This window comes from Elephas maximus, chromosome 15 (assembly GCF_024166365.1).
Source record: "Elephas maximus indicus isolate mEleMax1 chromosome 15, mEleMax1 primary haplotype, whole genome shotgun sequence".
Classification (NCBI taxonomy): Eukaryota; Metazoa; Chordata; class Mammalia; order Proboscidea; family Elephantidae; genus Elephas; species Elephas maximus.
Genome location: NC_064833.1, coordinates 42,213,644 through 42,231,005, shown reverse-complemented (window position 1 = coordinate 42,231,005; position 17,362 = coordinate 42,213,644). Strand labels below are relative to the sequence as shown.

General features: G+C 37.3%; 1 protein-coding gene across 8 annotated transcripts in view; it reads left to right on the top strand.

Moving 5' to 3' along the window:
• The window catches only part of VPS13B (vacuolar protein sorting 13 homolog B), a 915,182-nt gene that overhangs the window by 809,441 nt on the left and 88,379 nt on the right, over positions 1-17,362 (top strand). For all 8 annotated transcript variants that reach the window (XM_049854597.1, XM_049854595.1, XM_049854593.1 and 5 more), the window contains 3 exons: positions 4,647-4,828; positions 6,086-6,435; positions 12,029-12,190. In XM_049854597.1, coding sequence (XP_049710554.1) covers positions 4,647-4,828; positions 6,086-6,435; positions 12,029-12,190 — 694 coding nt within the window. The remainder of the gene's footprint in view (positions 1-4,646; positions 4,829-6,085; positions 6,436-12,028; positions 12,191-17,362) is intronic.

Here is a 17,362-nt window from a genome sequence, read left to right as displayed (position 1 = left end):
AGAACATGTGTGCGGTAGACACACACACCCTCCTTTGCCTCTCTCATCCATCTAGCACTCTGCCAGGATGGACAGAGCAGTGTTTTTGCAGTAGGCAGAAGAGAGTTTATGGGTACTAATTTTGAGAGGCAATACCACCTGGAGATAAATGCCAATGAGATATTGTGAGGTTCCTTTTAGGGAGCTAAAGGTAATCATTTATATTTAATGTTTTATTAAGTAACCAATGACATACCCTGTTTTGTCAGCAAGGAAAAAAAAAAAAAGGAACACGTGAGGAACATGCCTTTTAGTCTAATCAAATATACAACAACAGATGGGCAGCTCCTGTCCAAAAGCAGGACAAGAAGGCAGGAAGGGACAGGAACTGGATGAATGAACACAGGGAACCTGTCATATTGTGGGAATTCCAACCAGTGCCACAAAACAAAATGTATAAATTTTTGAATGAGAAATTAACTTGAGCTGTAAACTTTCACCTAATGCGCCATAAAAGAGAGAAGGGAGAAAAATAAAGGATATATTTTTTCTAGTATTGAGTACTAGACATTCTGCTAAGCAGTTTGTATGTAGAATCTCATTAATACTCAAAAGTAGGACCAATTACTATCCTCGTTTTACCGATAAGAAAACTGAGATTTAGCCAGATTAAGTAATTTGCCCAAGATTATAATAAATGATAGCAGTGTAAGCATTTTAATCTAGGCTCTCTCATCACAGTCATTCTCTGGTTAATCTCCATGATATTCAGGCACTGTTACCAGGTCTCCAGGCCTCGCTCCACAGAACACTAAGACATGGGTTGGGTGAAAGCAAAGGAAGAAAACTTACTTGGTTGGCCAAGCAAAGGAGCACACCAGGACTCCAGTCACCAAGGTGGCTCTCCAGTCGACAGAGGACAGGGTTTATATGGGGAGTAAAACAGAGTAGGGGGCTCCTCCTCCGGGTGTGTTCAAGAACATGATCTGCCGGGATTGGCGTGCAGTCTCTATGGTGACATCATCGTCATCCGGTTGGCGCAGCGGCACTGGCATCCAGGACTCTCAGAATGCTCCCAGCAGAGGGAAAATGGCAGCCTAGGTCCTTCCAGCCCTCTCCGCCCTGTCAGTGACATCTCAGTGACAGGTCACCAGGAGGACTGGTTGAGGTTCTTCGGGCTTTTTTTTTTTTGAAGCCTGAATGAGGAACTCAGGGTGTTCAACTAAGCCCTACGCGGTCCCATCTAGCGGTAGCCCATCACACCATTTTAACCAACCAGTTGCCATTGAGTCAATTTCGATGCGTGGGGACGCCGTGTGTGTCAGAGTAGAACTGTGCTCCATAGGGTTTTCAGTGACTGATTTTTTGGAAGTAGATCGCCATGCCTTTCTTTAAACGTACCTCTGGGTGCACTTGAACCTCCAGCCTTCTGATTAGTAGCAGAGCAATAACTTTTTCACCACCCAGGGACTCTATCCTAGAAAACTTGTGTTACTACAAAGGGTTCCACAGAGAAGCTCTGGGCTTTATCGATCACGTCAGATCATTCCTGGTTAGCTACAGTGCTGTAGGCGTTCACCCTAGTATTACATTCAGGGGATGAATCTTTAGATGTTATGCCAGGCTCCTGCAGTGCCATTAAGAGTGATTCAGAGTATCGGTGTAGATGCCGACCTACTAAAACACTCCTTATTTAAAGAATTGATACCTCTTTTACAGGTCACCCAGGATAGCTGATAAAATTAAGATATAGATATGTAAAGCTCCTGCCATACTCTCAACTATTATCTGTTTTCCACTGTTACCCACCACAATTTTGTAGATTTTAGAAATTTGGGTTTGCATCTGAGTTTATGAACATTTAAACTAACTGCTGAATCTCGAGTTCTGTTTGTTACTGTCTGAGAGGCTGCGACTATCTAAGAGCCATTCTTCAGTATGTTTAAAAGTAAGAAACACCATAGAATTCTTTGAACGCTGTCATTGGCCATGAATTTGATGTTTTAACAATGTTTTGGGAAAAGCTGAAGTGTTAAAGTATAAATACTATAGGTTTTGAATTTGTTTTTTGTTTTCACTTTTCTGTTTCTGCCTACTACACATTTCATAAATTATGTTTTTCCTTTTGATAATCTGGGTCAGATCACAGTCAATTTTTGTATCTAATTAAGGAAGTTGCTATAAATGTAGCTGTGTAACTGTCACCAACAGGATCACCACTCTCACATTTATGTCCTTTTAGCTCTAGTACACAGAGTCACTATGAGTCAGAACCAACTGAACGGCACCTAGCAACAACAACAGCTCTGTTACACTAAGATCTTCTTAATCCTTGTGTAAAACGTTAACACGTATATGCTCTTTTTATAGTATATAATTTTTAATGATGATCAAATTAATTTAAGAGAAAAACTGTAATTTTTCTGATTCAGAATGTATCCAGATTATATTTGTATTTAAGAAATGTTTAGTTTTGATACAACTCCAATTTTTAAATTAAAAAAAATTATTTTTTGAAATAAATTATCCTAGTAACCATTTTAGTCCAAATTTCAAGTTTAAAATAGTATTGCTGGCCCCTTGAACGTGATTTTATGATTTAGAAATATATGCTAAAAGTATCTCTTTCTAGCCATATATTTTGGTAAATACCTATTCATGATGTTTTAGCAACCTATCAATTACAGTTTCTGCTACTCTCAAGAGACAGCAAAGTAAATCTTGTAAATCTCATGGTGTCGAAAATTGCAGTTGGCCAAAAAAATGCTTCAGATAAACACCTCAAATTCCGCATTCACTGTTTTAAAGCTGATCTCACAGAACTCTCTCCTGAATTTTTAATAATATTTTGACTAACATTGTACTCTTATTTCTAACAACTTCTTAAAGTCTTATGAGGGAAGAGAGTTCAGACGGGTGAAACATGTACAACAAGTATATTTTGCTCCTTCTGAATAAATACAAGTTTTAGTTTTACTTTGCCAAGGAAATCTTTTACTTGCACAGACAAATTTCTAGAAATTTAATTGGGTTAGCATGTCCATTTATTGATGTTTTAATAATGCCCTTAGTTGCATTTTGGGGCATAGCATTTAGTTAGTAACCTAGTATCTCTGAGTATGTGTTTTCTTGTTTGTGCTGGAGATTTACCAATATTGCAGTAAATGTCATTGCATAACTGCACTGTAAACTCCTTGAGGTTAAACACACCTTAAATTTGTTGGGATGCTCCTAGTTTTCATTTTCACCAGCCTTTTTTACAACCTTTTTCAAAATCCAGCTGATGATTCAGACCTCTGAGAATCTTGTGATTGACCTCATGCCATTGTAAATTCCTCTTGTGTTTCAACTCTGGCAACACCTCTGACTTCCCTATTCCTGAGTGATCATTCTGCTGTCTTGTAATGTTCCTAAATGTCTGCATACTGTGTATCACCAGTTAAGACTGTGAGTTCTTTGGAAACCAAGGATTTATTTCTGTAGTTTCATCCATCATACATCTCCCTAGGATACTCACATCATGTTTGTTCTCTAGGCGCCTCATGGATTTGGGAGCCAGGCTATATAGCTGCAGAGAAAATTTCAGATATGGTGGGGGGGACACTGAGGAGAGAAAGAGCAACATCTGTTCAGTGGTCTGCAGTTAACAGAATGTACCTTACCCCTTCCAATGCCCAGTTCTCATGCTTCTACTAGCACTAATGCAGTCTAGGTAGTATGTTTCTTGTACACGCCAGCAGCCACATATATGAATTTCTTCCCTCCTATAAATGCCTTCACACTGGTATGAAAAGGTGTTAAAATAATGGGCAGATGAAGACAGGACCCATGCACTGGTCACGTCTTTTATGGCACCTAGTGTAGCATTCAGTGGGTGTTCAATGAAGACTATTGACTGACTCATATGGAAGTATGGCGGTGGATAATCTGGAGAAGTGAAGAAAAAATGGGAAACGTTTATGGTATTGGGTTTTTTGAGCAGCAGAGCCATACTCTGAATTTTATTCGTCTTAAACTAATGTGAAAACAAATAGTCCACAGGTGATGTGAAATGAAAATAGAAGAAAATTGGGTTGGAGGTAGGTCAACATAGCCTGGGAGTTGAAGAATCATTTGAAAGTTTTCTGCCAACAATTCACAGGGAATAATCAACATGTGACATTAATTTTTAAAAACAACTAGATTATATTAATAAATACAGAAGATTTGATGATGACCTACTAACTATAGGATTTAGGGTGCTATTTAAAAAAAAAAAACCTTATTAAAAAAATTTCACTTATATGATATTAGGAAATTTAAGTTACTGAACTTTTTTTTATTACTTATTTTCCATAGCACTGGTGATGCAGTGGTTAAGAGCTACTACGAGCTACAGCAGCTTGCCAAAAAGGTAGCCATCCATGTAGTGGTGGAAATTTTTAAAGGTGGCGTTTGTTTTCCATGAGCAGTGAGCATTGACAGAGTTATTCTAAAGTCGACTTGGTATAGTTCGAATTCATGAGCCACTCCTTGAAAACCCCAGGCAGTTCTACTGTGTCCTGTAGGGTCACTATGAGTTGGAATTGACTCAATGGCAACGGGTTTTTTTTTTTAATAAAAAGACATTTCACTTATATGATATTGGGAAATTTAAGTTATTGACCTTCTTTTATTATTTTCCATAGCTCTGCAAGTGAATCTGGCTCTCAAAGCATCTGTGACCCACTTGTAACTCCAACAGCCCTGGCTGCCTGTACTAGAGTCGACTCCTGTTTTACTCCATGGTTTGTCCCATCTCTTGGCATTTCCTTCCAATTTGCTCACCTGGAGTTCCGTCTTTGTCATCACCTTGATCAACTAGGCACAGGTACTCTTTAGCATCAAAATAATATCCTCTTAATATTTGCTGTTTTGTCTTGAGTGTTTTCATCAATTTTTGCCCAGATAATTCATGTTCAGGAATTATAACAGCTTGGAAGAGCTTTCATTCTGTATATTATAGGATTAACGATGTTTCAAAGTGCTATGATTGTTAATCCCCTCTTTCACCCAAAGCTCTTTCCCCACTGACCGCTATCCACATAGTGGTGGAAATTTTTAAAGGTGGCATTTATTTTCCATGAACAGTGAGCATTGACAGAGTTGTTCTGAAGTCAGCTTGGCACAGGAAATGTACCCTCAGTTTTGAACCAGCTTATGAACCTATTATGTAAGTCACTGGTGGTATTGAGCTGACATGTTAGAAATGTACTAAGTCTTTGCAGCCTCCTAATGAGAATTTTCAAGGAATTTTTTTAAAAATTGCAGGTCTTACATTATTCCAACTATGATCTTTTTGAAAGAAATACACCTGTTTTTGTTCAATTTCCTGAGCCATTACAGTAATGATAAATATATTCCAAAAGTACCTGATATTCCCTGATTTAAAAAGCATATATAACTTCTGTAAAAGATGGGCAAATTCCCAAATAATTTAAAGAACTAGCAGTTTTACAAATTTGAGAGGAAGATTAAATTTTCCCATACACCAGAAGTAACCTTTTATAAATTTTGCTAATGTTAATTGAATAATTTTTGCTAAAACATTGTATTCTATACCAAATCTTTTGGAGTTAATACTTTTGATTCCAAGTATTAGATTCTCGGCCTACACGTAATGGAAAAAGGAAAAATATCAGATTAAAACCAAACACAGCTGCTGTTAAGCATCTTGCCTTTTCAGCAAAAATGGAGTTTAACCTTCTTTTTTCTAACTCTTTGAGACATGTTTTTGTTTTTGAGATTTGGTTGGTAGATACAGAGCAGAGCTATAAATTGTTCTGAGATATTTACCTTCTCTTCATGTTATTTGTCATCTTCTATGACAAAATTTTTGTCTGTAAGTGTGAATATAACTGTTGGACAACATATATTGAGCAAAACAGTTTTGTTTGCAAATATCAAATGGTAATTTAAAGATTGTAATGTCTTCAAGAGGATGTTTAAACTTATTAAACACTAAATGTTGGATTCAGTAACAAAAAAAGTGAATAATTTGAATGTCACCTCACTCTTTTTTGTCCATTAAGTATAAAAAAAAAGCTCATCTTAATTGCTGTTTCTTTTTTTTTTGTTTTCTCAATAGCTCCACCACAATACCTACAGCCTTTCATTTCCGATAAAAATGTGCCATCAGAACTAGAATACATGATTATTTCCTTCAGAGAACCACACATGTACCTTCGACAGTGGACTGATAGTTCTATGTGTCGGGAGATCCAGTTCTCAGCCCAAGCAGACTGTAAACTCCTAGAGTGCAGAAATGTTACAATGCAAAGTGTGGTGAAACCCTTCAGCATCTTTGGACAAATTTCCATTTCCAGTGATGCAATAGAAAAGCTACTTGACTGCACCATGGTAGTTGACTCTATATTTGTTAACTTTGGACAACATGTAGTTCATTCTCTAAGCACTGCGATACAAGCTTGGCAACAGGTAAGTGCATTCCAGAACAGTTTGCAGTTTGGCCATGTATGATCTTTTATTAGGTACCATATGTTATCACTTCTAATAATAAGTTAACTGCAAACCAAAATGTAAGAGAATGAAGGATTTGATGGGCACCATAATATTTGGACCCTTCTCTGTTTTGGCAAAGGGACTCATGTTATTTTTTTAAAACTTTGGAGATTGTGGGTTCTCTACACGTGCATAGGAGATCATGCCCACATTTTCGTGACTAATGTACCACATCTGTGTGGAAAGTAACACATTCCCAGAAATTTTTTCCAAGTATTGTGGCTTTAGCTTGTCAAAGCTTCAACTTAGCGATGTATTAAATTGTCTAAGTGTCCACTGCAGAAATGAAGAACCTGTATGAGTCTTTCTGATATGAGCATTCCATCTTTTCAAACATAACAACAAAAAAACATAAAATATGTGAGTATAACACAGTCTTAGTCTTTCCTTCTATTATCATTATGCCTTTTTGATTCACTAAAAGGCTTTGGATAACAGGATTTTTGGATCATATAAATTTTACTTTAATAATTTTTCACTTTTCATCTCTTATCAGAAATTAGCTGTACCGAAAAGACCCAACCCATTGCCATCGAGTCGATTCCGACTCATAGTGACCCAACAGGGGGATGAAATATAAGTCTATGCTGAATGCCATGTTTGAAATGGGGAGCCTGCCTGCTTCCACCAGCATGAAAACAATTTTGCAGAATGTTTGGACAATATTATGTTCAGCAATTTAAGAACAAATCACTTCTGCTTCCATTACTGATTTTCAGTATAATAATGTATTTCCATTAAGTTTGTATTGTTATTTAAGTGGAGACATTTCTCCACATTTACATGCTACGTGCACTTGTGTGGAGCTGGCTTCCCAAGAGAAATGGTCCTTCATCCCACACTGATCTCCCGCGGGATGAGGGGTGTGCAGGAGCTTTAATTCCCTAACTTAAGAATTTTTAGAGGAGTAAACTGTTTTCTTTATATGCATGAAGACCTTTACAAGACTAAGGAATTAATTACCTAACATGGCAGTGCAATAGCAAAGGGAAAGAAGATAACACATCTGTTTTGTATTTTAAAATTCTTTTTTAAGGGCATTCCATGGTTTTCTTGTTGCAAAGGACATGCGTAAAATAAGAGCTAGTGTGATCTAAATCTTTGCAGCTGGTTCAAATAGCGATGTGAAAAAACCCTCCATGGCTCCAGTTTCTGTTTTTTGTCATATTTTGAACAATTGACTTAATAAAAAGCAAGTCCAGAAAATATAAAAGAGTCATTGATAGAGCATTTAAACCCTGTACGTTTTTGCCTTGGTATCAGAACCATTATAAGAGGACTCATGTGTAGCAACTACTGCAAAATGGCCTTCAGAAATATCAGTTTTCTCCCAGGGCAAAAATATTCTCTTAGACACAGCTATACATATAAATAAAATATGGTACATAAATATTTAAATGTTTTAAACCACATCAGAGTGTGAATGACTGACTGGCTAACACAATGCCTTGAAGGAATATTCTGAGTTTTTTTTAAAAATGGAATTGTATATTTGATTAAGTAGAGCCATATGTCACATAGCATATTGCTGACAGGTACATTCTATGAATAGTTGGTTCTGATTTATACAGGGATTTGGCAATGTTAACATGAGCCTCAAGAGGATATACTTCTGTAATTGTTGCTGTAATTTTCTTGTTTCCTCCCATGTCAAGGGTACTTGCCACCAAGTTTTAATGTGGTAGGCATCTAACCCTATGTATTCTAAAGTAAATACAAAAATGCACTACTTTCAAATTATAGGACATTTGACATTGAAATGGGCTTATAAAGCATTATTAAATTCATTGTTTCTAAGATATTCTGAATGTGGTTTATCCCTTTTAGAGGGGAAGTTTAGTTTCCCAAGCTTGGATTTTATTGTGTGTGCAGTGCTCATATACAGTGTAATTGTTGCCAATGAAAGAGGTGAATTTAATAAGTAGGAAAAGTTGTTTAAGTTCTCCAAATAGTTTGTATCAGATTCATATCTGAAACAAGTCTTTTTACCCGGTATGGATGGACCAGACAGTTGAAGCATGGAACAATTTGGCCTTCCACCTTTAGGTCATGAGTTCAAGATTAACAGAAGCCTTCATTGGTGTCTGATTTCTCTAGCCATAGATTTTTTTCCCTCTTTTTTAAATGACAAATGTTTTGTGAAACCAGATTAAGGACCCAAAATGCCACTTGCAATTTGCTTTATATTTCTATGTCACATTCCCAGATTTGAACAAAATAGCACTTAAAGGAGATCATTTTTGATCGAGGTTACGCATATGTGTCCTATCTTACACCAAAACAATATCCTTGTTTAATTGCAAATGACCATAGGGTCACTCTGACTCGGAATCGACTTGATGGTACTGTGTTTGGTTTTGGTACAATACTACACCACATATCTTAGATATAGATAAGCCATCTTTTAATTACAAATCTGACTGAGCATTCTGAGGTTCAGCCTATATGATGTCATATAAAATGCATATGAACTTTTTATAATATTCTAGAATTTAAAACATTCCAAGAAATGTTTAAGCTTACTGCAGTGATAATGAACTCCACAGATGAAGGAGCAATAAAGAAACAGTTCCCTGAGGACTTTGAGTATTCTTTAGAAAAATGTAAACAACCTCTTGTGTTCTTTAATTTACGTTTTTTCCTAAAGCCCTCATCATTAATTAAAGGTCAGTTTTTAGAGATGAGAAAAGTAATAGGATTTTTTTTTTCTTCTCAAGCCCCATCTGGTGACTTAACCTCTGTGTTACCAGCAGACTGATCCCAATTCATTATGAAAACTGAATTTCAATTTCAGGACACCTAACTAAGTGGAAGTTTGTCATCATATCCTTTACTTCATGTTTGTACTCTTGGAAGTAAAGGAGAGAAAACTGTTTACAAGGAGAGCTGTGTACGTTCATTATATAAGGCTAAATGGAAAAATCCCATCATACAAAACTAATTAAACACTATGATTCCAGTTTGATTAAAGGTTTATAAATAAATATATAAAATACAATTGGGTAGCATAAAGTGGGAACAGGCAGGAAACTCAGAAGGGAAAAAAACGACTGGAAGAAAATTCACCAAAATGCTAATAGCCATTATCTCTGAGTAGTAAAATTAGAGGTATTTTTTTTAAAGCTTTCTGTTTTTTCTAATTTTCTACATAAATGTATATATTGCATTCATAGTTTTAAAAATTTACTCAACAATAAGATGTGCCAGGATCATGTAGGCATTGCAGATAAAAGTTGTGAGGACAGATAAAACATAGTTCCTGTCCTTATGTAGCACAGAGTCTAAAGACCCATAATCATACAAATTAATTAGTTACAGTAAAGAAAAATGCTCTGAAGGTGAAATATAGAGTATTATGTGAGCATAAAATAGGAGCAGCTAATCTGATCTGGGGGGGATCTCAGAAGTGAAGAACCTAGAAGCTGAGTAGAAAGGAGTTGGTCAAGCAAAGAGGTGGAGGAAGAGATGTCCACACAGAGGAAAAGCACTGAGGCAGGAGGAGTTTGACATGTTGGATGAATTGAAAAGAGGCCAGTGTCGTGTTGCGGTTACAGAAAAAGGCTAGTACAGCTTGGAACTAATGAGCAAATGAAGAGTGATTCAAGATGCAGCTGGCACTGTGGGCAGAAGCCAGGTCAGGCAGGACATCTAAAACCCCATGGTAGTAAGCTTTAAAATTATTTAAAATATTATAAAATTATTAAAAATGATTAAAAGTCACAGAAGAGTTTTTTGGTAGACAGTAGATAATTGTCAGTTATAACTGCTTTGGAGTCCCTGGGTGGTGCGAACAGTTCATGTGCTTGGCTGTTAATCAAAAGGTTGGAGCTTCAGATCCACCCAGAGGTGCCTCAGAAGAAAGGCCTCCTGGAGATCTGAAAAATCAGCCACTGAAAACCCTATGGAGCAGAGTTCTACTCTGACACACATGGGGTCGCCATGAGTTGCAATCAACTCAATGGCAACTGGTTTGGTTTTGGCTGCAATTGCTTTGGTCTAACTTAACCGGAGTCTTTTGGTGAGTGATCTGGCTGACAGGCAGCGTTCAGCTCTGTGAGATTAGAAAGGTTCAGTGAGAATAGATGGTTATAAAGAGATGGCTTAGAAGTCCTCAAGGGCCCCTGGAGGAATGAGGTGTATTAGGACCTCTTCACTGCAGCCATGAGCAATACGTACGTACTGTCTCTTGGGTGCCTTCTGAATGACTAGAGGTGGATTCTGTTTCCCAAGATAATTCTGTTCCAGATTCAGTTCTAGGCCTTGTCTTGTCCAGACTGGATTCCAGGTACATTTACTCATGGACTTCCTTGGCATCAGTCCTCATAATCACTAAATCACTATACTCCTAAATAATAAAACAGCAAATGATGGTGTATGATGTTTTGACAGTATGTAGGTCCACACCTAGGAAATAGAGAACAACTGAACATCTATCAGTTGTACGTTATCTCCCATTGTCTGCAAATTGATCAACTAATTAGGATTTTTTTTCTTGTGTTCTAAAGTCAATCATTTATTTTTTAGTCATTAGAAGCATGTTTATTGTTTTTTTAAGCCATAACCTAATCAGAGTGATAAAAGTAAGCACACATATCCTGTCAGTACTTTGATAAAACAACAACCAATGGCGGTACCATTGAGTTGAGAAAGGCATTATCAACACAGGTAGGTTTTACTAATTCACTGATCGTTAGCTGATTAATGAAGGACATTAGCTGCTTGATGACTATTAGCTGAAACAGATACTGACAACTGTTTTCAACTAACATTATTTCTCTTGAAAAATGCAACTTGGTTGGCTTACGCTGACTCTAGAGTTGATCTGTTTTACGTATTCAGCCTCTTAACAATAGAGGGAAAGTCATGGCTTATTTACATACCTCTCTGAAGAGATTTACACACACACACACACACACACACAGACACACACAGACACACACAGACACACACAGACACACACAGACACAGACACACAGACAGACACACACACACACACACACACACACACACCCCTTAAGGGATCTGGGGATGTATTACCTAAATGATCCTTACTTTCTGTATGGTACAAGCTGTGGCTTTGGTAATTGGTCTTGATTGTTGAGTTTAGAAGGCCAGGAACATGGTAATTCTAGCCTCCAGTACTCTGCTCAAAAACGTGCACTCTACCCAGTATAGCATTTTTTTGTAGCATGTTAATTCATTTTAAGAAATGTTAAAAGTTTAAGGGATCTCATTGTTCTTTTACTTTTCTGTATACATGATTTTTTTTTTTTTGTATATGATTTATTTTGTATGAGTATAAATCAAAACACGTTCTTGGAACGTTTAAGATCTCTTTAAGGTGTTTTTTGTGCTTATCCTGGAAGTATAGAATGCTTTGTATACCAGAGCTAATGACAACAGATCTTTCGGTGTTTCTGTGTTGTAACAATCGCCACTGGGCAGACAGCTGCCAAACATCTTGCAATTAATCTGATGCATGCTGGTTTTCCTATTCTTTTTCTTTCAGAACAAATGCCCTGAGGTAGAAGAGTTGGTCTTCAGCCATTTTGTGATCTGTAATGACACACAGGAGACACTGCGGTTTGGCCAGGTGGATACTGACGAAAATATTGTGCTGGCAAGTCTCCATAGTCACCAGTACAGCTGGCGTTCTCACAAATCCCCACAGGTATTTGAGAAACAGCCTTACAAGCGCAGCATTTGTTAAGGTTGGGGGTTCATTTATTCTGCACTTGTGTGCTTGTGTCCAGTTATTTTCTTTTTTAAGTCTCCCAAGGAACCACACAGCATAGTTGCATCTGACGGAAGCTCAGAAAAGTTTAGAGACTAGGAGCACTGTGTACCCATGCTTCTCTTGGAAAGAAACATTTTCCTGTTTAGCAATCATGGGTGCTTTCTGGGTCATGTGTGGTGGTGAGTAAGAGATTACACTCTGGAGCCAAAGTACGTAGGTCTGTACTTCAGGTTTCTTATATGTAAAATGGGAATAATGATGGTACCTATTTCACAGGATTGTGAGGACTAAAAGAGTTAATAGATATAAGGCAGTGCTTGATACACTGTCAGCATTAAGTGTTGGGTATTATTATTCATTCATTTATTCAGATTTTTATTGCGTACATGCTCTGCGCCAGGCACATGCTAGGTTGTGGGATTCAAAGACAGGTAAGTCACAGTCCTTGCCCTGCAAGAGCTCACAATCTATGACCAAGTGAGCACAATAGCAAAATAAGCCCAAGAGAGCACTGAGAAAAGACCTACCAAAGGATGTCTGTTTTGCAAGTAGTATAATTCCATTTTCCTGTCACTTTAGATGGGAATAATTAGAGGGATGTGCCCTGCAGGGATAATATGAGAATGAATTAAATACAAAGATATGGTCTTAAATGAGTAGAAGAAATCCTAGGAAGTAGTCTCAAGAATAATGTACTTCTGAAACTCTGGATAATAAGGAAACTACTGTCTGCTTGTGATTAAAAGAAAGTCATTAGATTAGAGAACAAGTTTTCCCATCTGGTCTATAGACCAGCTTCAGAATATGTTGTGCCCTCAGGCTCCACCTTGCTTTTTTTTCCGGTAGCTAAATTCTGATTTCTTACTTGCTTTTTCATCAGATTGCCACGCTATTGGTATAAATTTTGGAAAAGCAATTGCAGTGCAATACTTAAATATATTTATTTAACTGAAATTAATCTGACATGACAGTTAAACTGCATAAATCCTTTTTAATAAAAGTTTGCACAAAGATTTCTCACATAACGTGATATTATGCTCAGATTTTTAGGGCAAATCTGAGTGTTTCTAACTTTCCTCTTGAGAAATTTCCGTGTTAGAGAGTTTTCAAGTTGTTTGCCCCTTGCAACACAGTTAAAGACCATTTCTGTTGTTTTTCTTAAATTCAGTTTTTTTGTGTTATTTTTCTTATTGACTAGAAAGTGAGAACATAACAGATACATAGACCACCACCTCCCACCAAAAAAAAAAAAAACACAAACTCTGTAATCCCAACTACCCAGAGATAACTCATGTTTACACTTGGTATATAGCCTTTTAGACCTTCTAAGAATTTCCATGGTAATTGCATTCCTAGCAGTGACATATTAGTGGCAGGACAAAAGCCTCTGAAAGGCGGAAATAATGGGTAATTGTATACCGTACTCTGTAGTCACTTCACCCATTCACACACAGCAAGCTGCAGGCCCTAGCCAATAGGAAAAAAAAAAACCAACCATTGTACTCAAGTCGATTCTGACCCATAGTGACCCTATAGGACAGAGTAGAACTGCCCCATAGTTTCCACGGAGCACCTGGTGGTTTCAGACTGCCAACCTTTTGGTTAGCAGCCATAGCTCTTAACCACTACGCCCACCACCAGGGTTTCCAGAAAACAAAGTGGTGGAAGCTTAATCCCCTCATAGTCATTTTCAGATGCATAGACTAACATGACCCTCAAGATTCCTCAGGTACTAGAGCCAGGGTGGGAAGAGGACCAGAATAATAGCTGACTCAGAAGTGTGGGGGAACAATAGTCTTCATCCTGTGGACATAGCAGTCTCTAGGTGAGGAGGAGATCAGCAGGAGAGAAAAATGGACTACTGCCACCACCACACGCTTCACATTTATACTCTTGCACTTTTTGAAGCCTTTTTGTATTTGTTGCTCATTTATTTCCATGACAATCCTGTGTGGTTTGTATTATTTGTTATGTATAAGTATAGATCAGGAGACAAATGGAGATGCTAAGTTACACAGTGGTAGAGTTGGGACTACATCTCATATCTTTTGATTCTCCATACAGTAGTATTTCTATAGCATTGTCTCACTCTGCTGGAGGTTTTGGTGGCATGATTTTTCTACTGGGATAGCCAAGCTGTGAGGCTTTAAGGGAAGGGCTGAGAAATCACTGGTACAGTGTGCCACATCTAAAGCTAGGCTAATATGGGATTCTTAGTCCAAGTATGAACCCTGGCAAAGCCTCATCTATATTACCAAAAACAGTAAGAACTGTTCAATGACAAACCAAAAACCTCAGACAGGTATCTGTTAAACTTTTTTTTTTTTTTTTTTTTAATTTGTACCTGTATCCTCTGAATGCAAATTTGAAGATGAGCTGCAGTCATTATAATCTTCTTTAGGCTGAATATTAGATCAAATTTATAAAGAACAGTGTCTCTACTACATCTACGTATGCAGGAGTAAGTGCGTTTTAAGACCCGCCGACGCCAGAGGTTTTAATGGTCCCAGAGGGTCTTCACGGAATTCCTTACATCCGCAGTTGCGAATTCTGCTGTGTCCTAATGAGAGGTTACATCTGAGGATCAGAAACACTAGCCACTTAGCTTCAAACTGCACCTGGACGTAGTCATGGACACACAACTGAGCAAAATGTTCCTCTCTCTAGACTCCAGGTCATATCCTGCATTGCCTAGCAGGCTTGGGTTTAGGAACATTTGTGTCTGCATGTTTATGCCACTTTGGGTGTTAGTCAATTCATAGTCTCAGGGAGAATTTCTAAAGTTCATAGAACTTAACTCCACTAAACAATGTAGCTTATATTGCAGAGATCAAGAAAGTAACAATGACACCTGGAAAGGTTTCAAAGAGGTCAAGATATTTTAGAACCACACAGGAGGTTGCTAACAACAATAAGTCCCAATGGGATGGGAAGAAACATGGACACAACCAATTCCAGAAATCCAAAGCTGAAAAACCTTTTAGAATTGAAAAGTCATCTCCTTATAGTTTCTAACACATGCTCTGAGGCAGAATCACTTGAAATGCTGGATATCCCACGATAATTTCTTGCCTAAACAAACAAAGGAAGAGCAAAACTATTTCCTAGGGAATCATTGAACATATTCAGCTGCAGAGAGTCATATCTGCCACCACAAAAGGCCCTTAAATATCCCAGTTCATTAAACTGCAGATCAGGTTGGATGAGAACAATAACCAGTAAGAGATTGGTCTTCAAAGAAGTGCTTCACATTATGCATAGTTAAATCTAGGGACTGGAAGTGTGAGTCCATGAAATCTTTCTTCAGAATGTGAGCAGCATGCTTTGTTTAATTTACTCAAACGAGATACAGTGACCCCTCTGTCAACTAGCAGGGTTCGTGTATAGACTGTTCAAGTTAACTTTCCTTTCTGGTTAATAGAGAGTAGTGTTGCTTAATTAAACTGGAATAGGAATGCCTCTACCTTGTGTATAAAGATTTACCCTTACCTTTACCCTTGAACATGTACAATTTTAGATTATGCATGTTTTTTCAGAATTGCAGAATTTCTCCAACTACCACTGACTTAATTTTAGTAGCCAAATGATTAAGTAGGGTAGAAATAGGCTCTTGACAGAATTATAGAAAATAATAAAATACTTCTCCAAAATGGATGTAACAGAAAATATCATAAGCTAATGAAAAATGGAAATTTTTGAAATGCAGAATGTAACAAAGTAAGAATTATTTCTGAAGAGCAGCAGAGCATCTTGGAAAACAATCATTAAATCAGATTTAGTGATGAAAATATAAATCTTAAATTGCTTTAAGGCAAGGGTCGGCAAACTATTTCTATTAAGGGCCAGATAATAAATATTTTACGGTTTCAGGACCTTACAGTCTCTGTCACAGCTACTCAGTGCTACCATATAGCACAAAAGCAGCTATAGGCAATATGTAAATGAATGATCGTAGCTGTGTTCCAATAAAACTTTATTTATGGACAATAAAAATGTGAGTTTCTAATAATTTTCACATGTCACAAAATATTCTTCTTTTAATTTTTTTCAATCATTTAAAAGTATAAAAAAGCATTCTTAGCTCATCAAAAAAAAAAAAAAAAGGCTGTGCAAAAATAAGCAGCATGCTGAATTTAGCCCGTGGGCCCTAGTTTATTAAACCTTGCTATAAGGTCTATCAGTTGGAAATGTTTACTTTATTTTTTTTTTTAAATCAAGAAAGATTTGATTTTAAATTGTTTTCTCTCTGACCTAAATGTTATCTCCTATCACTTGAAAGCTTGGTAAACCATTTAAGAAATTATTGAGAAGCGACAGATAATAGGTTAAATTTAACTCGTATGATCACCTGTATTCACCAAATAGGAGTAAAATATTTTTATTGTACTTGTTCTTGGCCTAATCAGTGTATAGACAGAAAGTTTACCAGTTTATTTTTTGGATGTAAAAATATTTTAGAGTGAGATCTGATCATTTTCCCTCTTGTCTAAAGGGAAAGCAACAGGTTTTGAGTATCTGCCCATCTTATAGTTGCCAATTGCTTTAAGTAGACTGTACTTCTTATTCAGTTACCACTCTTTCCAGATCGATTTATGTAATGCATGTGTACACATATATCTAGAGAAAGAGCTGATTCCTTGGTACCACAGTCACAATTTAAAAATTTTAAAGCCAACTTAGGGAGGCAAGGAGCCCTGGTGGCACAGTGGTTAAGAGTTTGGCTGCTAACCAAAAGGTCGGCAGTTCGAACCTACCAGCTGTTCCTTGGAAATCCTATGGAGCAGTTCTACTCTGTCCCCTAGGGTCGCTATGAGATGCAATCAACTCAACAGCAACGGGTTTGGTTGGTTTTTTAGGAGGCAAGGAAGTATTCTGTGTTGGCCAGACTGTTCAAGCTGATAAATTGTTCCAGTGTTCTTCTGTGCTACTCCATGGCACATTGCATGCAAGTTAAAGGTTGTTTAGAGGGGGCAAGTGAATAGACAGTCTTACACACTGAAGGTGCAAATGGAATTGGTACTACCTTTCTAGGAAGCAATTTGGTAAGAAGTATCAAAACTATTCAAGTGATCATAGCCTTTAATCCAGTAAATCTCCTACTAGTAA